The sequence below is a fragment of the Amaranthus tricolor genome, chromosome 12 (assembly GCF_026212465.1).
Source record: "Amaranthus tricolor cultivar Red isolate AtriRed21 chromosome 12, ASM2621246v1, whole genome shotgun sequence".
In the NCBI taxonomy this organism is placed as follows: Eukaryota; Viridiplantae; Streptophyta; class Magnoliopsida; order Caryophyllales; family Amaranthaceae; genus Amaranthus; species Amaranthus tricolor.
Window position 1 is genome coordinate 1,336,037 of NC_080058.1, and position 25,548 is coordinate 1,361,584.

General features: G+C 34.5%; 3 protein-coding genes across 3 annotated transcripts; all 3 read left to right on the plus strand.

Moving 5' to 3' along the window:
- The first annotated feature begins 1,088 nt into the window (after nucleotides 1–1,088).
- On the plus strand, nucleotides 1,089–6,227 carry LOC130797062 (prohibitin-1, mitochondrial-like). The gene is made up of 6 exons (XM_057659544.1): nucleotides 1,089–1,231; nucleotides 2,473–2,660; nucleotides 3,678–3,794; nucleotides 4,358–4,528; nucleotides 4,736–4,948; nucleotides 5,734–6,227. Exons 2-6 carry the CDS (start codon nucleotides 2,484–2,486, stop codon nucleotides 5,932–5,934), a joined length of 879 nt encoding a protein of 292 aa, XP_057515527.1. The 5' UTR covers nucleotides 1,089–1,231; nucleotides 2,473–2,483; the 3' UTR covers nucleotides 5,935–6,227.
- Nucleotides 6,228–10,219: 3,992 nt separating this feature from the next.
- LOC130797063 (uncharacterized) lies at nucleotides 10,220–18,949 on the plus strand. Its single transcript, XM_057659545.1, has 2 exons — nucleotides 10,220–10,499; nucleotides 16,356–18,949. The coding sequence occupies exon 2, from the start codon at nucleotides 16,858–16,860 to the stop codon at nucleotides 17,548–17,550; it is 693 nt and encodes a 230-aa protein (XP_057515528.1). The 5' UTR covers nucleotides 10,220–10,499; nucleotides 16,356–16,857; the 3' UTR covers nucleotides 17,551–18,949.
- Nucleotides 18,950–20,410: 1,461 nt separating this feature from the next.
- On the plus strand, nucleotides 20,411–21,946 carry LOC130797064 (uncharacterized). The gene is made up of 2 exons (XM_057659546.1): nucleotides 20,411–20,677; nucleotides 21,408–21,946. Exons 1-2 carry the CDS (start codon nucleotides 20,515–20,517, stop codon nucleotides 21,599–21,601), a joined length of 357 nt encoding a protein of 118 aa, XP_057515529.1. The 5' UTR covers nucleotides 20,411–20,514; the 3' UTR covers nucleotides 21,602–21,946.
- Nucleotides 21,947–25,548: the final 3,602 nt, after the last annotated feature.

The following is a 25,548-nucleotide window of genomic DNA, read 5'->3' on the forward strand; positions in this document are numbered from 1 at the left end:
GCAAGTGTTGAGGAAAATGAAAATACTGTAGCATAATTTTCAACACAAATGATGTTGCTTGCTCATTTATTAGCAAAGAAGATTCAACTAATAATGCGTTTCAACTCTGATGCCCGAACTCATTTGGCATGGAATCAAAAAAATTATCGATATATGTGGGTTTTATGTTGACAAGGTCTTGCAAAATATTGATCTTACTTCATTTCTCACTAATTTGGTCGTATTTTGTAGTGTTTAGTTTTAGTTAAAAGTTGTCTTGTATTTTTGTTTAGATTTCTTAACATGGACTTTTGAAGGGGAAAAGTATGTTATAAGTACTTTGGTAGTAAGATTGTAATTAGTTATAAGTGGATGTTTGTGTTAGTCTTAAACTCTTAGTAGTATAAAAGGGGACATAAGAGTGTATTAGAGTTATCAAACAAAATGAAATAAAACAATATTCTTTCTCTGAATCTAAATTTCTTCTCATCTCCCTCTCTTTTCAATTCACATGATTGCTTGAGATTCAACAACCATAACAGAGAATTAGTCTCATTTATTTCATCTGTCTTATCATTTTCATCGCCACACATTTAGACTTTTCTAGCTATAGTTCACAAAAATATAGTAATGACTTGACGCGGTTATTGAACACAAAAAATTGATTGAAATAATATACTGTTTGTTGATGCTGCTAGTATTTTAATATTTTAGAGTAGATATGCCACTTAGTATAAACAGCTACATATTAATTTCAATATAATTTACAAAAATAAAAATGTCAATTTGATTTAAATTGCTTAGTATATATTATTAGTGATTGAGTTATTGATTTCTAAAATATCTATTATATTAAGTTTGAATGTCTTTAGTTTACGCTTTAAGGTGAAAAAGACTAAGTTAAAAATTTAGGAAAAAAAATTTTAAAAAAAAATTAAGATGAGTTTGGATTATATGAAGGTCAATTGGATAGAAAAGAAGAGGGTTAAATGAGAATTAAACCGATAATTTAATTGGAAAAGTAATATTTATTGCAATCCACCCAAAACCCAATTCAAAAAAAAATTAATAAATAAATAAATAGATAAAAATACATGTCTTGTTACAAAAGAATACTCTAGAAAAATATATTTAGTTACACAATTTTTCTGTTTCCTATCCGTCACGCCCTAACCTCTGACCTCCCATCTAAAACCCTAAACCTCAGCAGCACCTAAGTCGCCCACTTCTCACTTTTCTCTAGCGCAATTAGGTAATCTCTCTCTCATTTCTCCTTTATGTTTATTGATTTTGGATTTTGACATTGTTCTTATGCTTTGATTCGTGTTTGTTTTTGTTTACATTATATACTTGTTCGTCATTTTCTTTCTGGAAAATTCATGGTTGAAAAATTTAGGGTAGTTCGCGTAGGGCTTTTCAATTTTAGCCGCTCAATGTTTTTTCGAGAATTAAGGTTTTCAGTATCTGGGTTTTGTTGTTTTACAGTTATAATTTGGGTGTTTAGGATGAAGCTTAATTTTTGGGTCTTATGTTACTTGGGTTTTTTTTTTATTTTTTATTTATTTATTTTTTATTCTATTTTTATTTTATTTATTTTTTTTAAGGTCAATTGATTAGGTAAATCGATTATATGAATATTAATTGATGCAAAAAGTTTGTGTTTTTTTTTTTGGTTTTTATGCTTCAAATTCAATGTTTTCCTCCATTTTTAGAGCTATGCAAGTGTGAAACTGTTAAACAGAAATAGCGAATCACAAGGGCAAGGTTGTGTAGGGTTGTTAATTGTTGGTTTTTTTGTTGTGTTTGAGCCTTTGTTGGCATATATTGATGGATTGAATTAGAAACCAAGAGTTTAGAGGGACAAACTAAGAGTAGCCCCTATATCCGGAAATCTGGAAAAATGCGCGAAAATAGATTGAGGTGGTTTGGTCATGTGTAGAGAAAGACTTTCGACACCCTTGTGAGGAGGGTAGAAAGCATTACAGTAGAGGGTAAGAGGAGTCGAGGAAGACCCAGGAGAACCTGGGGTGAACAAATTAGAGTTGACTTGCACGAGTTAAACCTCTTTCCGGAACGACTAGGGATAGGAGCAGTTGGAGACGCCATATCCATATCTTAGATTACTGATGTCCTCTTAATTAACCTTTTAGTGTCCTAAACCTCTTGCCTTTATCGTTTCCTTTCTATCAGTTCTTTGTTTTCCTTTGTAGTGGTTCTACTTTTAATTTTTATAGGCCTTTAAGGTATCTATCACGTGTAATCACGTCTCTTTATCTTCCTCGAGCCGGGGGACTCCTTTGGCCGCGCTCTCTTTTATGGGTATGAGTTGCCGCCGTCTTTTCCTCCCCAGACCCCGGCCTTAGTTTTCTGTGAGCGGAATATACTGGGTAGGATGATGATGATGATAATGATGTTTGAGCTTTTGTGGTAAATAGAAGATTTTTAATTTATAGTTTTAATTTTCTGGGGTTTTGAATTGTGAATGTTTTCCAGTTGGTTGAACAATGAATTTCAATAACGTCAAGGTTCCAAAAGTGCCGAGTGGTGGGGCGGCATCTGCTTTAGTTAAGTTTGGAATTTTTGGTGCTCTTGGACTGTATGGTTTGAGTGAGAGTATTTACAATGTAGAAGGTGGTCATCGAGCAATTGTATTTAATCGTTTGCAAGGCATTAAGAATCAGGTAAACCTTCCATTAATGACTGCTTTTGTTAAAAATAGTATCATTTATTATTTATATTATATAAAGAATGTTGCTTTGAGGATTGATTCTGTCAAATGTTCCTTTATACGTGTCTTTGTTGTAATTATAAAATCATTCATGCTTGATTCTGGTACTTATTACATAGTCATATACTCATATTGACATGCGGCTACCGTAAATTATTCTCATTTAGAACAACATTAAGGGTTGCTGGTATACATGTTTCGAATTTGTGGATAAAAAAATTGCTCCTGGTTGCCGAAGGTTCTGTGTTACCGAATACCAAATGCTATTGGAGCTTATATAGTATATATTACTGAAGGTACATGAAGAGTAATATTATTGTGGATTTCTTGTGGTAGAATCTGGTCATCAATGATCATAAATATCGAAGGAATTTGAAAATTTGTCTTGTCGAAAAAGTAGTTCGCCTAGATTTTCATTCTCGTGCCTTACTGTTAAAACTTTGATGAAAGCATTTTTTGGGTTTTGTGTGCCTTTTGGCTTGTTCTCATACGTCTTCTCCAAATTCTTTCCCGGGTTTGTGCGGAATATTTTTAGTGCTCTTGTTTTGCATCTGTGTTTGATTTAATATAGAGAACCCATCTGTTGTGTTGTTTCTCTCACCTATGTATTTGTGTGAATACTTGAATTTCTGAACATATACTATAATAGTATAAGTGGATGACTGGATTCTCATCATATTGTTATTTCTTGTATACTCTTGTTTATGCTGCTATTCTTCATCTTTTTGGTGCTACAACAAATAGAATGTCGTTACTTAAAACAAGTGGTTAGGGGTTTCAGAATTATGCAACTATCCCCTTTTAACAAAAAGGTTGTTTCTGAATGACCCTTGAATCTTGATTGCATCATCACAACATATATAAAGACAATTGATTTGTTAAATTTCATTTAAGTTCATTATAATCTCTATTTCATAGAAAAGTTAAACTTCATCATTTTGATGCATTCAATGAAATCTCTGTTCCACAGGTTTATCCAGAAGGAACTCACTTGATAATTCCATGGTTTGAGAGGGCGATCATCTATGATGTACGCGCACGTCCTCATCTGATTGAAAGTTCCTCTGGAAGTCGGGATCTCCAAATGGTTAGTTGTTTCTTTAGTTATTCATATTGTACTCTGTGCTTCTGTACAACATCTCTGGTATAATGTTTGAGACAATTTTTGTTCAAATCCGATCTTTATTGCATATTTTTGGCCAGTACCTAATTATGTGCGTATTCATGCCCATTGAGCAACTATGTGTAGTATTTAAGCTATATTTTTCAATAATTATAACTAGGCTTTGTTATGATTTTTTTTCTCGTGTGACTTACCATAATATTATGGGTTCTACTCAAATTCTAGCTCAAGGAAGAGATAAATCTTTGTTTTAATAGTTGGTGCTTGATACCCTCTGTTTCCTGCTTACCATGGTGGAATGTTAGCTTAAATGGTTATCACAAGCGATGTATAGCTTGTTTCATCCAACTGGCAAACAAGGTTCCTTCTCACTTTCGTGTTTATAATGTCCATCCATCACTTTATTTAAACTATGGGCAGCTCTTGTCAACAATGTGGATGGAGCTTGAAAGAAAATTAGTTCATGTAGTATTCTGGTGGGAGGATCAGGAATTTTTTTTTGTTAACCACCTGATTATGTGTTTCAGGTGAGGATGAGTCTTCGGGTGCTTACTCGTCCTGTACCAGATACATTGCCTACTATTTACCGAACTCTTGGTGAAAATTATAATGAAAGAGTGTTGCCATCTATTGTCCACGAAACTCTGAAAGCTGTGGTTGCTCAATACAATGCTAGTCAACTCCTTACTCAGCGTGAGGTAAATCCTTCATTTTTTGCTCATGATTTGATGCGTAAATCATGAAACTATTGAATGCGCATCTAGCAAGAAGGGGAAGGGGGAGGCTTTTTGTATTGTATAGTAGAATTTAAGTTATGCGGCTTTGAAGGGCTCTCATAACTCATAAGCACTCTAGATTTTCTCTAAATAATTCGGATATTGATTGATTGAATTATTATTTGTCAGGCTGTCAGTAGGGAAATAAGGAAGGTAATGACAGAAAGGGCTGCACACTTTAACATTGCTCTGGATGATGTGTCCATCACAAACCTTACTTTTGGTAGGGAGTTCACTGCTGCAATTGAAGCTAAACAAGTGGCGGCACAGGAAGCTGAAAGAGCCAAGTTTATCGTCGAAAAAGCTGAGCAAGACAAGAAAAGTGCCATCATCAGAGCACAGGTGAGAAAACAGACTATGTGGTACAAATTGTTTAGTTTACATGGAGATTAAGAATTTTCGATATTCACGCATCAATCACGAGAGTTATGAAGTAGTTTAACCTTCTATATCGTCTAATGGAGATCATAGAAAAGTCCTGAAATGTGCCCATTTCTTCAATTTATCTATCTTGTATATGTTTTCTGATGGAAGGTCATAGGAAAGTCCCGGAATGTGCCTGTAACTTCAACTCACCATTTGTGTTTTCTGCATTTATTCTTGTCCGTTGGCAGCAGTAATTAGATGACTCGCTCTTGATATAGTTATTTCAAGCTTTTTAGCCAAATTATTCATCATCTTATTCTACCTTTATAAAGGGTACTTATAATCTGAATATTTGTGTTGGATGCGTCACACCAATGAACTTTATGATTGCCTATGTACTTACGATCCGTTTGGTAGTCGGTATTAAATTGTGGAAATGGTAATGGAAAGTTAATGTAGTTTTGGTAATAATATCTATTGATAAATTTATTTGTTGTCTTTGTTCTCCTTCAATGATCTCATTTGTTTTACAAAATTCATTTCAGTGCATCACCATTTGAAAATGTGGTAATGGAAAATTGTGAAAAACCAATAATTTGTAATCAACGTTTTTTTTATCATGAGAATGTCATAGTACGTATCATGTAAATTTACACTACAAATTATTCTTATTACCACCAAACGGGCCGTTAGAGATAAAGATTCTGATCCCAATCTTCAGAGATTAATACGCTCATATATCTATATGATTTGGTTGCCAGGGAGAAGCCAAGAGTGCTCAACTCATTGGTCAAGCTATTGCCAACAACCCAGCTTTTATTACTTTGAGGAGAATTGAAGCTGCCAGGGAGATTGCTCACACTGTCTCTAATTCATCAAATAAGGTGATGTTGAGCTCCGACGACCTTCTTCTCAATCTCGGTGACATGACACCCGAGAGTATTCCGGTCGGGAAAAAGTAAAATGGTACAAAGAATATCGATGCACCTGATGGGTCTACCGTGGAATGAGGAACTGCAGGATTGAATTCGAAGGTATTCAATGGAAGAAATTTTTTTTGGAAGAAGGCAGGCTTTGATATGATTATAATCAGTTTCTTAGACTTTTGAATATTAATTGACATGTGTTACTAAAACTTTCGCTTCTGAATAAGCAACCACACTATGCATCTTTCGTATGTTTTTCATGTTACAAAGCAAAAATTATTGTATTTTTCACCGTATTATTAATTTAGTTGAGGATTTTTGTTGGGTAAGTTTTGTTCTTTTCTGGGTAAATCAATTTCAGAGAAAAAATATTGGGTTTCACTTCAATTTTGTATGTTTTTATCCATTTGTTAATTTTGTGTTGATTTCTGTTAGTGATCTGATTGTAACCTTTTACCCTAGTTTGTGGTACCAGAATATAGTGTTAGGAAGCATTTATGGCTGAGGTCAGGTCTGGGTCAGGGGGACAATATAAGCAGGATCTAGAACTAAGAGTGGGAACTTAGAACATAGGTACCCTAGAAGCCAAATCGTTGGAGCTGACGAATGAGCTTTCTAAATACAAGATTCATATAGCATGTGTTCTAGAGACTAGGTGCAAGGGGCAAAAAGCAAAAGGTATAAAGGGATATAAGTTGTGGTATGCAGGTTTGGACGGCAGACGTAACGGGGTCGGCATCTTAGTGTCTAATGATATCCTAAGCTACTGGTTGAAGTAAGGAGGTGTAATGACATGATTATGCTAGTTAGGATAGTAGTGGGGGAAGAGATTATATCCATTATTAATGCGTACGGGCCCCAAGTTGGGCTTGATGAGCAGGTGAAATGCGAGTTCTGGGATAACCTAGGAGACCTCATGAGAGCTATCTAGGAAGATGAGAAAGTATTCTTATGAGGAGACTTTAACGGACATATAGGCAGAGATGCAGACAATTATAACTCGGTACATGGAGGGCTTGGTTTGGGGGTAAGGAATGAGAGTGGGGAGAATTTGCTGGAGTTTGCGCTAGCAAAAGATTGGTTATAGCAAACTCGATCTTTAGAAAGAAAGATAAGCATTTGACCACAAATAAGAGCGGCGGGCACACAATCCAAGTTGACTATTTCTTAGTTCGCAAAGGAGATCGGGCCTCATGCTTGGATTGTAAGGTGGTGTTGGGTACAAAGATGTCCACCCAACACAGGCTTTTAGTACTGGTTTTCAGGATGAAGAAGAAAATCGTAGAGAAGAAGGTCGAGTCTAGGGGAAAGATCATGTGGGGGAGACTCAAAGGGGATATGGTCACAACCCTGTCAAGCAAGATAAGTTTTTCGGGCTTCCCAAGTCAGTCAGAGGATGCGAATGAAATGTGGACGAACATGGTAAAAACTATTAGAAAAGTGGCAAAAGAGACCTTGGGGGTGTCGTCGGGTAAACCAAAAGTGTTTAAAGAGTCGTAATGGTGGAACGATAAGGTGGAAAAGAAGATAAAGAATAAAAACAAGAGATTTAAGGAACTTATGGCATGCACGGAAGATGATAGGATAGAAAAGAGAGTGAGCTATAAAGAAGCAAAGCGGGTGGCAAAGAAAGAGGTAACGGAGGCAAAAAAATCGTGGTTATGAGGACTTGTATCGGAAGCTTGATACCAAAGAGGGGGAGAAACAAATTTTTAAGTTGGCAGTGAAATACATCAAGGATGAGGGATGACGAGTTCTTCTGAGACAAGAGGACATCAAAACCAGATGGCTCCAGTATTTTTCTCAGCTACTCAATGAGTCTAGGGGGCCAAAGGAGGTGGATAATCAAATTTCTGACGTCCAAAGATCACTGGAATACGGGTCAACGAGTGATATTATCACAGAAGAAGTAGGAGAAGCTCTTAAAAAGATGGGGAGAACAAAGGCAGTCAGGCCAGATAACATCCCGATCGAAGTGTGGAGGGGTTTAGGAGAAAAGGGCATTCGTTGGCTGACTAACCTCTTTAATATTATTTTGAGAACACATAAGATGCCAGAAGAATGGAGGAGTAGCACACTAATACCTCTGTTTAAAAACAAAGGCGATGTGTAGGTATGCGAGAATTATAGAGGTATCAAACTTCTAAGCCACACAATGAAATTGTGGGAAAGAGTGATAAAGAGGAGAATTAGACAGGAAACGATGATTAGATTGAACCAATTCGGTTTTATGTCAGGAAGGTCAACCATTGAGGTAATTCATGTTTTAAGGAGACTGATGGAGAAATATAGGGAGCGAAAGAAGGATCTGCATAGGGTGTTCATTGACTTGGAGAAAGGGTATGATAGCATACCACGACGTGTCATCTGGGATAGCCTCAAGGCTAGAGGTATCTCTTCAGTGTACATTGAGGCTATACGGGATATGTATGACAGAGTTTCGACTAACATTTAGACACCGGTGGGGATAACAAAGCCTTTTCCGGTTAAAGTTGGACTACATCAGGGATCGACTCTAAGCCCTTTTATTTTTACTGTCATTATGGAAAATATTTCTAAATCTATTTGGAAGACGGTACCGTGGTATATGCTATTCGCTGACGACATAGTGCCGGTAGCAGAAACTAAAGAGGAGGTTAGTAATAAATTGGATGAGTGGAGGGAAGCTTTAGAAGTAAAAGGGTTGCACATTAGTCGTACGAAGACCGAGTATTTGCGCTGTGACTTTAGTGGGACATCACCGGTAGGTGAACCAGAGGTGTCCATTGATGAAGCAGTTGTTAAAAGTACGACCAAGTACAAGTATTTGAGATCGATTATTCAAAGGGATGGGGAGATTGACGGAGATGTAAATCATCGTATACATACAGGTTGGCTCTGTGATAGGAAATTCCCAAGCAAGCTAAAAGGAAAATTCTACTGGGTAGCAATCAGACTTGCTCTGTTATATGGGACCGAATGTTAGCCTGTAAAGAAGATTTTTAAACATAAGATGAAAGTTACAGAAATGCGTATGCTGAGGTGGATGTGTGGGCACATATTAATGGATCGAATTAGGAACCAAAAGTTTAGGGACAAACTAGGGGTAGCCCCTATTTTTGAAAAAATGCGCGAAAATAGATTGAGGTGGTTTGGATATGTGCAGAGAAAGACTTTTGACACCCCTGTGAGGAAGGTAGAAAACACTATAGTAGAGGGTAAGAGGAGTCGAGGAAGACCCAGGAGAACTTGGGATGAGCAAATAAGAGTTGACTTGCATGAGTTAAACCTCTCTGAGAGCCTGACTAGGGATAGGGTTAGTTGGAGGTGCTATATCCATGTTTTAGACTACTGGTGTCCTCTTAGTTTACCTTTTGTGTTCTTACCCTCTTACTTATCTCGTTTCTATTATTATTAGCTTTTGTTTTCTTTTTTGTAGTTGGTTGTACTTATTTATTTATTTATTTACAGACATTTAAGTTATCTTTCCCGTATAGTTTCGTCTCTTTATCGTCTCGAGCCGGGGGACTCTTTTGGTCGCGCTCTCCTTTATGGGTATGAGTTGCCGCCGTCTTTCTCTCCCTAGATCCTGTCAATAGTTTTTCTATGAGTGGGATGACGATGATGATGATTATGGAAATTTGACTCCAAAAATTATTATTCTAAAGGGGACCAAAATCTATAATTTTTTAAGTTTCAGATTATTATTTTCTATAGCAAATGACTTGTTAACTCATGTGCACTTCGAAGTTCACGATTTTATACCTTAAAAAATTGTTGACGATTTGATATTAATCTAACCTTATAATTGACCTAATTTCAAAAATGGACTAATGATTATGTAAAATTTACATAGACAAAAGACTATTTTTAATCGATTTGAAATCAATTTGATAATCTGAATGAACACCTCTTAATAGCATTGTATATGCTTATTGTTTATATTCCTTATATAATAGTTAGTGATTTTAAACTTCTCAATTATTGTTTTAAGTTAAGATTATTAAAATTAATAATATTAACGTATGAAGTTATGTTATTATTTTAAAGATTTTACTTGGTATCTAAATTAAATTGAATAAATATTTATTGGTTTGAATTATTTTAGGGAAGTCATATTTTATATATTTATAAAGCTATAAGTAAGAGTAAATAACCAAAAATTAAAATAAAGCTAATATAGTATTAAATATATTGAAGTTTAAGTTGAAAAATAAATAAAATAATATTCTTTAAATATTTTAGGGTAAATTTTCAGTACAAAAGTAGTAATAGTACTAACAATAATAATAATAATTGGAAAAGGAAAAAAACAATTTTTTGAGTCATTTATAGTTAAATACTAACTTTTCTAAGTTAACAATTACTCTCATCATCACGCGGAAAAAGTAAAGAACCCCAAATTCCAATCCGTTTGTCGACGTCTACCATGGTCTGCAACCACGGCCAGCAGTACCACCCGCCAATTCCAAGCTTGCCCTATGTGCCGCGTACCCGCCGCCTATGCCAATTAGTGGCGCCAACACCTATCACCATACCACTTGAACACCAGTGGCGAGGCGCCCTAGAGCCGCCTTTTTCATTCACCTCCACAGCTTCTTTTTATGTCCTCCAATTTCAAGGTACATGCAACCAAATAAATTTTTAATGAGCTTAATTTAAATTATGTATTGATAGGATTTGTTATATAACTATTGGATTTGTAAAAATAGTTGTTGAAGGTTTAATATTGTTGGTGTTAAATAATGAATAAGTATGAATCAAGCACTATGAGTTGGTTTGTTTCAAAATGGGTTGACTTTCAAAATGGTTTTATGTTTCGAAATGGTTGGGATTACCTCAGTGGTGTCGAAAGGAATTGGTACCTTGTCAGGCTGGTCTTGACACTACATAATAGTTGAGGGTACGTTGATCAGTAACTACGACTAAGACTTAGATCTTCTGCTACAGTTGGGCCATTTGTGGGGTGTGCACTTTATGGGTCTTTGTCTAACAGTTATCCGAAGGACCTAGCTAGAGTTCGTTCCATTCAATGGAAGAATTTTTTGGAAAAAGGCAAGCTTTCATATGATTATCAGTTTCTCAGTTAGTTTCTTAGACTTTTAAATATTGATTGCTTTGTGTTACAAAATTTTTCGCTTCTGAATAAGCAACCACACTATGGCAATTTTACTCTAAAAATTATTATTCTCAATGGGACCAAACTTTGTAATTTTTTTTGTTTCAGATTATATTGTTCTATAACAAATGACTTATTAACTCATGTACACTTTGTACTTATATGAAGGTACATATAATGTTTATCAGTTTATTGTTAGGTATGTGTAAGGGCTATCCGCATCAGTTTACCAGTCTTTTTTGATATCCCACACCTTTTTGATCCTTTCACAGAAGGGGATGGATACTATTGTTCACTACTACCGTGCGTGTTGTGCGACAGCGGAAGCAAAGATCGAAAACAATAATGAAAGCAATAAAGATTCAAACAAACAAAAAGAAGATCACACCGAGAAATTAATGTGGTTCACTATCAACGTGATAGCTACATCTACCGGCACCGAGAATAAACTTTTCACTATAAATCGGGAGATTACAAGATGAACACGAGAAACCACAACAATGGCTCTTAAAGCTTTTTCTCTCTTAGATATCCTCACTTTGTGTTTTGCATTGCATCATATGCTCTAATTCTAATTACATGGGGCTTTTATATAGTATACCTCATAATAAAAAGAAATTAGGGTTAAGAAAATACAAAAGAAACCGTCAAAAACTAAGAGTAACCGGCCAAAAACGTGCCAAAACTAACTTCTCGCGAAAATCGCAGTGCTCCGCGCCCCGCGTAAAACTCCGCAGCCTGCACCTCCACGCCCTGTGTAAAACTGCGCGGCCCTGGCACACCCTTTTGCCTGGCGACCTGCGTTATCCATTTCCCAAATCTACATCCCATATAATGACTTGTTCGAGTCACTATATTTCAACAATCTCCACCTTGACGAGAACACGTAGTCAACCACTACCTCATCAAACCATAGTGAAGCAAAACCATTCTCAAGCCAAACCCGATGCAAAGCTCAAGCATAAGCCATACATCCCGACAAGTCTCCAACCAAGACCCATTTCGATAAGTCTTCAACTAAGACCCATCACATACTCGTTTCCAAATATAACAACTCATAACGCTCAACTAGCATCAAGTACTTGATCGCTAAACAAACAATCATAGTACACAAAAGCTAACCAAGGTTGATCACAAAGAACCATCACCGAGATCATAACACAATCAAACTCAGCGAACACAACCCAAGGTTCAATCGATGTAACAAAGTACTTAACATCATTCCCGTACATAAGAAACACAACAGCTGATCCAAGCAAACCGTAAAAAGAACAAATCTCTCCTGCCAGTGCCCCCACCCAGGTTGGGTCACAAACCTGCAAATGACACTTCTGGCATGCGTGAAACAAGTACACATCACAACATACTTCAACCACCGAACCATAACTCTAGACATGTAGACCGACTTAGCCTCAAAATGAGGTGATGTGATTGAGCTAAGTAACACTACCAGTCTATACAACAGTTCCCACACTCTGCTCATAGGTAAAGTCATAGCAAGCCACTGCGCCCGCTCACTATATTCTACTACGTGCTCATAAGTTGGAGGTCCAAGTGACTCCACAAAAATGGCTACCAACCTTGCTAATCCCACAAGGTTCAATGCATAACCTACCACACTTATAGCAACCAAAACAACACTCCCCACAACCAACCTATTAGACTTCTCGATAACACATATAGGCTTTTCTTGAAAACCTTTAGATCGGCGGAATGTTCCCTGTACTGACTCCTTTAAACTATCCACAGAGATAGAGATAGCACCAGAAATCACAGTCAGAGAGATACCTGGGGTAGCATCAACACCATCAATCTGGGGTCGAACAGAAATGAATGAGGAGTTAACTTCATACTCCACCTCAAACTCGGTACCACTATCACCATAACTAGCTGCTGCAAAATACACAACAACACACCAAAGTGCTAACAAGACTCCAAATATGAGATAACACGATACCCTACTGAGCCAATCCACACACATACTAGTCACCTCTAATCCCATGTGTAAACCCCGATCGAACAAACTAATCCAGTATCTATTCAACAACCAAGTACCAGAGAGCATGCATAAGACTCTTCCTAACAAGGTCCAATTTGCTATTCCTGTAACACCGTTCTGCAATGGTGTTATCCCATAGGTATGATGCCGCACAATACCTAAAACACAGGACATAACAAATCTACAAAACGAACTACCAAATGTAGCCAACTAACCATCTTACCATACAAGTGATCATGAACTTCAAAGCTAAGCTCACACTCGCGTTTAAACCCAAACACCCAATGCTTGTCTTCCTTAAGTAGGCATCCTTGACACATGTAAGACGATTCTCAATGGACAATTCCAGCCCTCTACTTTCACCCATATGACAATGCCTATTCCAAACCGTCATATCCTGGTAACTAGTAGAAGCACTAACAGCAGAACTAAGCAGCGTAACACCCTAAAAGACATACAAGGATTTCACCTTGACACCCCTAAGTATCAAATCCGAACCCTTAAAGACGCTCACTTCCCCATTGCTAAACTCACCCTTGAGCCCCAAATCATCTAAGGTCTCAAGCGATATCAAGTTTTTCTCCAATGCAGGAACATGCCTCACCTTAATCAAAGTAACCCTTCTCCCATCACTAGTCTGAAGTCTCATGGAACCAGTACCTACTACTTCACATGGAGTACCGTTAGCAATCGTAACTGAAGCCTCAAAACAAGACTCATAAGTATCAAACCAATCCTGACGAGGACTTATATGGAACAAACTACCAGAATCTAGAATCCAGCTATCAACCAAATCACTAGACTCAACACAACTAATCAATGCTAAATCTTCCTCCGAATCATAGCTCTTGTTCTGTTTACTTTCGACTACTGTGGCTTGAGATTTATTCTTTAATTCTGGACATTTAGATCTAAAATGTCCTGGATCCTGACAGTGATAACATATTATGGTCTTAGTGTTGCTAGATCCATCTCTTCTATTACAAGTATTCGACCTCATACCGTTACTATTGTTAGACTCCTTTTTCTTTCTAGAATTTCTACCCGACCTAACAACTAACTCACTGCCATAATTCTCATTATCACCTGTCGCCTTTTGACGCAACTCCCTAGTATAAAGTGCTGCGTTCACTTCTTCTAGGGTCAACTAGTCTTTGCCAACCACAAAAGACTTCACAAAGTTCTCATAACTATTCGGTAGAGAAACAAGCAATATTAACGCTGCATCCTCATCATCTATCTTAACTTCTAAATTACGCAAATCTAGTAAAATAGAATTAAGATTTTCTGGTGATCCCTTAATGGCGTACCTGACTGTTTCTTGAGGCTAAACAACCGCTATTTCAGTAGCAATTTGTTGGTTAAAGATTTTGTCATGTATAGTGACTCCAATTTTAACCATAATTCTGCGGCCGTCTCCTGATCAACATCCTCCGTGATGATATGATCATCAAGACTTAGTAAGATGGTAGAATGGGCCTTCTCTTCCATCACTACTAACTGTTCATCAGTTCATCCGTCTCCAGATCCCGACGTAGATGCCGCACTCTTTGGGATCAACGGACGCCAAATCTGCAACTCTTTAATAACGCCTTCATCTTAATCTGCCATAGCCCAAAGCTATTCTTTCCATTAAATTTCTCAATCCTTATTGTAGAATCTCTTACCATTGTTTCCTTCAAAAACTCTTCCTAGGATTAAACCTGAGCTCTTGATGCCAATTGTTGTGCGACAGCGGAAGCAAAGATCGAAAACAATAATGAAAGCAATAAAGATTCAAACAAATAAAAAGAAGATCACACCGAGAAATTAACGTGGTTCACTATCAACGTGATAGCTACATCTACCGGCACCGAGAATAAACTTTTCACTATAAACCGGGAGATTACAAGATGAACACGAGAAATCACAACAATGGCTCTCCAAGCTTTTTCTCTCTTAGATATCCTCAGTTTGTGTTTTGCATTGCATCATATGCCCTAATTCTAATTACATGGGGCCTTTATATAGTATACCTCATAATATAAAGAAATTAGGGTTAAGAAAATACAAAAGAAACCGTCAAAAACTAAGAGTAACCGGCCAAAAACGTGCCAAAACTAACTTCCCGCGAAAATCGCAATGCTCTGCACCCCGCGTAAAACTCCGGGGCCGGCGCACACCCTTCTGCCTGGCGACCTGCGTTATCCATTTCCCAAATCTTCATCCCATATAATGACTTGTTCGAGTCACTATATTTCAACAGTGCGTTTAATGCCTATGTACTTTTGGAGATTTGGAGATCGGCTTGTCAAAGTCAGGATCAGGACTCGGAACCTGGGATCCTGATCCATGACACATAGTCTTAACATATGAACCAAATATAAGAGCAAAAAAGTGAACCTTACAGTAAGAATGTAAAATGGATCTTCTTTTCTGATTCTATAATTACAAATGAATAGCATCAATGGTGTTCAAAATAGACTCGACAACACAATATATACCCAATCTTCTAATCGAATCCGATTCAAGCCGATTTCAAAAATGGATTGACAATTAGGTAAAATTCACATGGACACAAACTCGATTTTTAACCGACTCAAAACACCTAACCCAATCAACCGATAACCCGAATGAACACCTCTAAATAGCACTATATATGCTTATTGTTCACATTTCTTATAAGTTGTTTTCTGAGATAGAAAGAAACCAGAGTGAAGTACCTCACCATGTATTAATTGCAAGAGTTGGTTAATAGTTAGTCTACCTTGACTTAAAAGACTCTGAATCTCCTTAATTATGTGAGCAGCATCCCCTTTGCCCCACGTCCCCACCATAGAAATGGACTTGACTTTCTACGCTCTTGTTTTGGACTCATTCGATTAATCTTTTCATCTCATCAATGCATTTCTCTCAAACCTCCATAAAGCACACTTTTTCTCGACCCTTAAAAACACCCTTAAATTCATAGTCTTTCTAGTCAATGGATATGCCCACATTCGATACTTGATAAATTATGTTCAATGAGCATATATTTGAAGCAAACAATAGTAGCATCATTTTTCCATAAAATTTTAGAATTAACATGCTGCTGGAAAGAAAAGGCATGTAATCAGGTACTCCATTTAAGTTGTTCTTATACTTATTTTGCTCCTTCATTTCATATGTATTATCATAGACATATTCTGTTGTTGAAAATGTATCCCAATCATGGATAAACAAAGTGCATTTAGATGATGGTGAGATCTATTCCTTTTTTGAATATTCTCAATCAAGAACTATCTTGTTCAGAGATACCACCTTTGATTCTAATGTTTCCTTCGGATTTGGGTTTGTGGAACAACAATTGTCATCTACCTCATCATTACTTTGCACATACAGACAAACTTCCAATGATAGAGGGTCTTACCCTCTAATAACTTGGTGTGCCAACAGAGATCATCCTGTTTAAGAGAACGCGACTCTTAATCTTACTTCGGAAGGAGATTTGGTGTTAAGAGATGCTGATGGAAGTTTTGTGTGGTCTACTAACACCTCTGGCCATTCAGTCAAGTACATGCAGTTAGATTGGCTTGGAAGCTTGAAGCTTTCAAATGCAAGACTTCAATGCATTTGGTTGTCATCTGACTATACCCCTCTGATACAATATATGCACTCTCTTCTGATTGGGATCATAATTATTACATTGGGAAGAAATTGAAGTCGAGCATATCAAGTACAAATTCTTGTACAGGAATCTTTACTGTTTCTTTTGAATCAGATGGTCTTCACGCTTATGTTGATTTAAAAACTCCACAAGAATATTATTTTTTGGATAATCAAACCTTTATTGACTTACTTCGTCAGCATATATTTGTATTAACGTACATGCGTATTGAACCAGATGGGCAACTTTATCTTTATAGACTTGAGTAATTCAACTTTCGTCTTGAATTTATTTGAGGATGGTATTTATGGCAAGTGTACACAAGAAACTTGTGGAGACTGTGGGATTTGCTTTTCTGACAGTAAGTGTTACTGTCCAATGAGGAACAATGATAGCATAGAATATTTTAAGCCAAAAGATGCCTTAAAACCCAACTTGGGTTGTAACCGTTTTACCTCTCTTTCTTGTCTGGATACTGATAATCTCCAGTCATTTTTAGAGTTGGTTAATGTCACCTACTTCGATACGTCTCCCTTTTTGATCGGAAAAGATGTTGAGAGCTGCAAAAGAGAGTGTTTGAGTAGTTGCTCGTGCAAGGCTGTCATCTTTCATTACTATGATGATCCCTTCTCAGGTAATTGTACTCTACCTTCAGAAATATACACTTTGATGGATGTTTCTAATGTAAGTTTGAACTGTAATACTAATGCTTATATCAAAGTACAAAACACAAAGCAATTTACTACAATGTCATCGTACACTCGAGTTTCAATCAAGAGAAAATTAGTGCTCTATGTTTCTGTTAGCTTAGTAGCTTTGATAATTTTCATCGGAGTATGTTTTTCTGTGTTGATACGAAGGAGAAAAAGTAGCAAAGACGTTGGTTTTTCTGATGATATAAATGTTGACACTGAGTCGATTCTCTTTTGAATCGCTGAAGTTTGCAACTCAAGACTTCAAAACAAGGCTTGGTCGAGGAGGGTTTGGGACTATTTTCGAAGGCACATTGGAAGATGGAACTAAAGTTGCCGTCAAACAATTAAACTCATCAGGCCAAGGGAGAAAGGAATTTCTAGCAGAGGTGAATACAATAGGCAGCCTTCACCACTTCAATCTTGTGAGATTGATCGGATATTGCGATGATGGATTCAACAGGCTTCTTGTCTATGAATACATGTGTAACGGATCACTAGAGAAGTGGATCTTCGAAACCAACATACCACATAGACTTACCTGGAACATCAGACGATGCATTATCAATGGTGTTGCAATATCTACACGAGCATTGCAAGTGGAATGTGATCCACTTCGATATCAAGCCTCAAAATATACTCCTAGATAAAGATTTCAACATGATTTCAGACTTTGGTTTAGCGAAAATGGTAGACCGAGATCAAAGCCAAGTTATGACCATTGTACGAGGGATGCCAGGATACATGGCTCCCGAGTTGATCAGTGGTCACGCCATCTCTGTTAAGGTTGATGTCTACAGCTTTGGAGTAGTTCTGGAAATTGTGTGTGGACATAAAAATTGTTGGTTGTCAGAAGGCGATTGTCTTACCAACATGGTGAAGGCAAAGGCGGATTTAGATCAACTAACCAATCTTATTGATGAGCATGATCCTGATATGCAGCAAAACAAGGAAGAAATGATAAAAATGATGGAAGATTGCAATATGGTGCCTGCAGCCTCATTTTATTAGGCCAACAATGCCCATGGTGGTTAAAGTTTTGCAAGACCTTCCGAACATGGAAGCCATGAGTGATCTCAGCTATTTAACCATGTACAATGAGGCCGCCCCAATGGACGCAATTTGCAGTTTTTCAGTCCGTCCTATAGACTCAATTCTGTCTGGGCCTCGTTGATGGGTACTGTTGTTTGGTGTTTCTGTGTTATATACAGTTTTAATTGTATTGCCGATTTAAACTGCTTTTTATTGATGTTATTACTTATTAGTTAAATATTTTACTAATTCAGTTCGATAATCAATGAATGTAACACAAATATATAATTTGTTATTACTTCTAGATAATGTTAATAAGTACTCTTTTTAGTAACGAAATATATAATTTGTAATAATTTTGTAGTTTGCAAAGTCAATGATCAATGAATGAATCTTATATTTTAATTAATCATTATCTAGAAGTCTTAAGTCCTAACTTTATTGTGAAAATGATATATTTGTCAGCTAGTTACTCTTATGAGAGGCTGTCTCTCAAAGAGACAACCTCAAAACAAAATGTCCAAATTTTTATTTTCTCTTTAATTTGTGTTAGATGGCCTATTTAGCTTATATATCTAATATGTTTTTCAAAGAGACCGTCTTTTACTCCCATTTGTACTAGCCATTTATCATATTGATGACAACTATAAAATGATCGTTATAGAGCTACAAGTAAATGTCTGTTAAGTGCTTATAAAGTATACTATCTATGTTCCACCAAATTTATGTGAATAGTGGTGGTCAGTGGATAGTGGTGATAAATATATAATGTTTCATGGATATGATTGCATAGTTAGGTATGAGGGTTATTTAATCACCGTTTCTTATCTGATTCTCCTCTCTATTACTCTCTTACAATTTCATTATATGGTTTAGAAGTTTGATTCCTTTATAATTTCTGCATACTTGTGCATCGCCTTTGTTTTTAAACAGCCGTATTAGTGTGCTATTCCTCCATTCTTCTGGTATCTTATGTGTCTTCAAGATAACATTAAAGAGGTTAGTCAGCCAACGAATGCGCTCTTCCCCTAAACCCCTCCACACCTCAATCTGAATATTATTTGGCCCAACTGCCTTTGTTCTCCCCATCTTTTTGAGAGCTTCTCCTACTTCCTCTATGGTAATATCACTCATTGACCCATAATCCTGTGGACTTTGGACGTTAAAAGTTTGTCTATCCTCCTCCTTTGTCCCTCTAGTCTTATTGAGCAGTTGAGAGAAAAACTTACGCCATCTTGTTTTTGATATCCTCCTGTCTCAAGAGAACTCGTCCTTCCTCTTCTTTGATGTATTTCATTGCCTTAAGTCTTGCTTCCACCTGGCCCTATTTCTTGCCAACTTAAAAATATGTTTCTCCCCCCTTTGGTATCAAGCTTCTGATAAAAGTCCTCATAAGCACGACTTTTACCTCTGCGACCGCTTTTTTTGCCGCCGCGCCAATAAGGGTCCAAAACTGAGACTTTGGGGTAGGAATATAAAAAGCTCTTAGTTTGTTTGGGGAATTCAAATTAAGAAAGGTTAGGGAATGAGATCAAGGAAGAGAAAGTCTTAGAGAGGAAACTTGGTAACTCATTTGATACTTAAATAAGTTAATATGTAAAATATTTTTTCTATTAAAAAAATAAAGAATAATGAAACGATTTAGATCAAATGAATAAATATAATCAATATGTATGCAATTTTTTATCTATTTTAATCATTTTCTAAATAAGAATATAAGAAATTTATTTTCAATGTCTTATTCTCTAGTCTCTGAGTTCTCATTACTACCTCTTAAATTCACTTCAATTTTTAAAAAACGATCAAATAGCCTCTTATTCTCTTTGTCCCTTTTAATGTTGCTATATGATACATTCACAAAGTTACATTGTAATTTCCGCAATACAGGAAAATCAAATAAAAGAACCAATAAACTACAAATAGATAAGACATAATCCCTCCTATTTATCTATTAGTCCCATTTAAATTTTGTCACTATTTAAAAAAAAACCAATAAACTATAAATAGATAAGCAAAATTAAAGAGGATGAGGCCCATAGTTTATGTTGACATGGGCCGAACTACTTTCATATACTCCTACTCCGCCAAAAAACACTAGAACAATTTAAATTTCATAATCTTTCTTTTTCTTGTTCTTCCAGAGAGGTTGAACCACGAAAATCTTCAAAAAATGGCGACACCAAGAGTCGACATGAAAGGATATTACAAGCAGCAGAAAAAGAAGAATGCTTCTAAAATTTCTAAGCCTTCTACGAAATCTGGTAAAAAGAAGACGACTACTCCTTCTCAATCTCCTGCTCTTGTTTCTAACCATGGCTCCTTTGATCTGCAAGGTTCGTTTATTTTCATTACTTATTTCTGTTTTTCTGATTCTATAAAAAAAAATTCATTTGTTAAAATATTGCGATATTCTTCGTATAACGAGTGTTGATCGACCGTGATTAAATTTTTCAATGAAAATTTTAAATTTTATAGAAAAGTTGTTTTTATTCCTATTATTCAAAATTTGCGGTGGCTAATTGTGTGTCAAATTCAAGAAACATAAAATTAGGGTTTCTAAGTTAATAATTAGGGAATACGATATTGAAGTACCTTTTTCTAAACGATTAAGGATTTTTGATTGTTGTGAAAGATTAACAATTTGATCGAAGGATTTACTTAATTCAAAAAATTTTTGTGAAGAAATTATTCCAATTTCCGCAATTCCAGGCCACAAATTACATTTTTCTGGAAATTTACTAAAATTTTCTTTGATAGTCATTGTAATGGTGAATTTATACCAAAAAGATGAGTCTTTCTTCCGTTTTGGAATGTGATGACTACAGAGCAGATTATGGTGTATTTGAATCAAAGCCGTTTCGAACATTTATGGACGATGAGCAGAGTATTGAACATAAACGTTATGAAAATATAAAAAAAATTCACAATGTCATCTTTTAATAACTAGTTTAAATCTTAGTAAAAAATAATTGAAAATAATATTAATATTAATATTTAAAATTCTTGAAAAATATTCACTGGTTTATATTTTCCGATTCATCCAATCAATGTTTTACTTGTCAGATGATTATGATCCGAATGAGGAGGTGTTGAGGCAATTCGACATGAACGCAGCGTATGGACCTTGTATGGGTATGAGTAGACTTGATCGATGGAATCGTGCTGTAAAATTGGGAATGAATCCACCCAAAGAGATTGAAACGCTTTTGAAATCGAATGAGGTTCATGCTGAATCCTTGTGGAATGGTTTGGTTTAGACTTGTTAGATTATCATTTTGTGGTTTGTGTCATCTAAGAAGATACTTTCTTGCTCTTTGATTTTCAGCTTTCTCAGCTATTTATCACATTGATCCATCTGATATTAGTTCATGGTTGTAACATGTAATCTATTGACTGATGTAATCTTCCTTTCATACTGCAAAATTAAGGCAGCATCGTATCGATTGTATTGTAAAGATTTACAAATTTATCGAATCGGTATTACTCACATCGTTAAGGTGTAAATAAATTGTATCTTAAGTTGCTGTAAGTGTTATTTCGTGTTTAGGCCGATATTTCGCGGTACGGCAACTACATCATTTTCATTACCACATTATCGTATCTGTTACCGATGATCGTTACCGCATCTTTGCACAATGATTTAGTTGTTATGCTTCTGAGTATTGTTGGAGCTCTGTTAATCTGATTGTTAGGTTAATTTTTGGAGTTTCAAATTATTGTACTTGAGTCTGGATTCATCTGATTTGTGTATTTTAAATAAATATTTACTCGTTCAATCCTTCAAAACTTTGTGTATATTGATAATTACTCTAAGAATAATTTAAACTCTGTCATGTATAGACTGTTTCACAGTGGGATGACCTCAAAACAAGAAATCTATAAGCTAAAAGTTTCTATTATTAAGTTATTTAACCTAACTATGAGGCATGTCTCATGGTGACATCATCTCATAGAAAAATTTATGTAATGTGAAAACTATAAACATTAAAATAAACATTAAAATAGAATTAGTCAAAAACATATAGGAATTATAATTAATATTCATTTAAAAATTTTAAAACAAAGTTAGTAATAAATAATGTGATCCTCCTATATTTACACTAACTTTTGAAAAAAAGCACAAAAATTAGGATGATCAAGATTTATTTTGTCTAACAAATATTTTGTAGGTAAAAAATTCTTTATGGAGAGAGCATTAGAAGCTACTCTTTGTTTAATACTCAACTCAACACTTGGTGTGTTTGGAAATTAATATTTAATTTGTAAATTTTAAATTAAACCAACTCCCTTGTTTGAAAAAATTTAAATTCTAAATTAGAATTCGATGTTCAATCAATTTTAACCTTTTCTGAAACATCCCAACAATTGAAATTGTAAATCGACAGCCCAATTTATGTCAAAATTCATAAATTTTATTATAGAGGTGCTCTCTTGAGAGACCGTTTTTTGTAAAGAGGACTCTTAAAAGTCTAGTCCAAATCTAATTTAAGTAATTTTTTTTAAAAAAAACTGACGCACGCATGTGAAGTGGAATTATCTGGGGTTATAACATAACATATTTGAAGTTATAACAATATATATATTTGAGGTTATAACATAATATATATGGGGTTATAACAACATATATTTGTGGTTATAACATAATATATTTGGGGTTATAACATAATATATTTAGTTGGGTATAAAATGGTCTGTGTTTGACGGTATAATATTTTTTATAACACCAAATATATTATGTTATAATCTCAAATATATGTTGTTATAACCCCATATATATTATATTATAACTTTAAATATATATATTGTTACAACTCTAAATATATAATGTTATAACCCCAAATATATTATGTTATAACCACAAATATTTATTATTATAAAACCCATATATATATATATATATATATATATATATATATATATATATATATATATATATATATATATATATATATATATATATATATATATATATATATATATATATATATTATGTTATAACCTCAAATATATATATTTTTATAACTTCAAATATATTATGTTATAACCCCAAATAAATTATGTTATAACTCCCAAATATATGCTGGTATAACACCAAATATATTATGTTATAACTCCAAATAAATGTTGTTATAACTCCAAATATATTATATGACTTTTCACATTCCACTTTATACGCGCGCGTCAATTTTTTTCTTTTTTAAAAAAATTAATATAAATTAGATTTGGGTTGGGCTTTTGAGAGCCGTATCTACAAAAGAAGGTTTTAAGTAAAAATTTGTAATTATTATGAGACCATGTTATTGTGAGAAGCAATCCGTTGAGAGGCTAAATAAGTTCACTCATACAAATTTAAAAAAAAAATATGAATAAAAAAATTGTGTTTTGAAAAAATCTGATCCTTTAACCTCTTTCACTTATGGTTCTCACCATTTTAACTTTGTCAACTCATTTTTATTGTTATTACACTTTTGGATTTATCAACGTCTTTTACATTGATCGCCGCCTTTGTAGGTGGTTTAACAACAATGTTAGGCACAGACATTTGTACGAAAAAGTTTTCGACCAAAATTTACTCAAATATCTACAAGAATTGAAATGTAAATTAGAAAATATTTTTGTTCCAAATATTGATTTTATATTTTAAATTTAGTATTTGTGATTCTATAATTTGAATTTTGGTATTTCATGTAAATTCTAAATTTCTAAAAGCAATCTAATGATTTTTATAGAGGTGGTAATTTCCTTAATTTTATTTATTATTTTAGAATTTCAAAAATCAATTGCACTCAAAAAAATCTAAATAAAGAAAACTAACTAATAATTATTCATTATCAAAAAATATTTGTATTTCAGTCCAAAACATGAAATATAATAAAAAGTGATTGAGAAAATAATATGATACCTGATTTAAGAGTTAAATGATAATAATAATAGCCCGAAATATAAGATGAGACGATTCTTCCAACATATAAACTTCATGTCCTGTAATTACGAGGGAAGACTAATCCAGAGGTGATTTCCTCAAAATTCCTTTCAAAGTTCAAATTAGTCCGAGATGATGATATGAAGATTAGACAGAAAGTGGGGTATATATAGCTGTCTTTTTTAAGGTTATAGGATTTATCCCTAGATAGTGGAAAAGTAGGGTTAGCGATAGAATAAATGAATAGTTAATTTAGGTAGTGACAGAGAGAAGTGATAGTTAGTGGACAATAGTGGGTAATTAGAGTTTTAATTTTAGGGTTTATTTGACCCATAATAATATAAATTTAGTTAGTTACTCTCTCTTATTCACTTTAAGAGTCTCATTTGACTTTTTACGGATATTAAGGAGAGTTAAAAGTGGGACTCTAAGGGTAGGAAAAAGAGTGATATTATGGGTTTTTTAATGTAAGGGAGGAAAATTAGTATGGATAATGGGGAGTATAATTGAAAATAGGATAAATTTACTAAGGGCATAAAATTCAAAAATCCATACCAAAAATAAAAATGGGATAATTAAAGTGACTTGACCATAAAAGAAAATGGCCTGGGACACATAAGCTGGGTAGGAGGGAGTATATTTTATATCTTTTTGAAAAAAATATATCTTATTAATCGGACGTTTTCTAATACATATAAAAATATAATGAATGATATAATCATTGTTTATTTTTTTATTTGTAGCATCTTCATCCAAGATTTGTTCTTAATCATAGTCTTCAATCTCTTCATTACGTGTGGTCGCTCAGGTATTTTATCTAGCCCTTTGTCTTTTTAATAAAAATCAAAATTTTTATGTACCTTACTATTCTGTGATATTGTTTACCTATGTTTTATTATTATTGTTTACCTATGTTTACCTATGTTTTAACTAAAATATTTATTATTATTATTATTCATATAGTCATATGTAAATTGTCTAAAATTAGAGAAAGAGGAGAAGAATTTGATAATTTCCCAATTATTGTAACTTAAGATGTGTATAAATGGAATAAAAGACAAACCTTATGAACTAATTAAGATGTGGATTTGTTTTTATATTATGTATATATGTTAATTAACACATTAATTACTTATCTAATTTTTTTTGACACCTTCAAAATAAATTAGTTTATGTCTTGAATTGAGATCAATTCCTTACCATAGAAAATAAAACTACTCAGTATATAGATATTAATAAAAAAGATAAAATAAATAATTAAATAATAAATTTAGACATCAA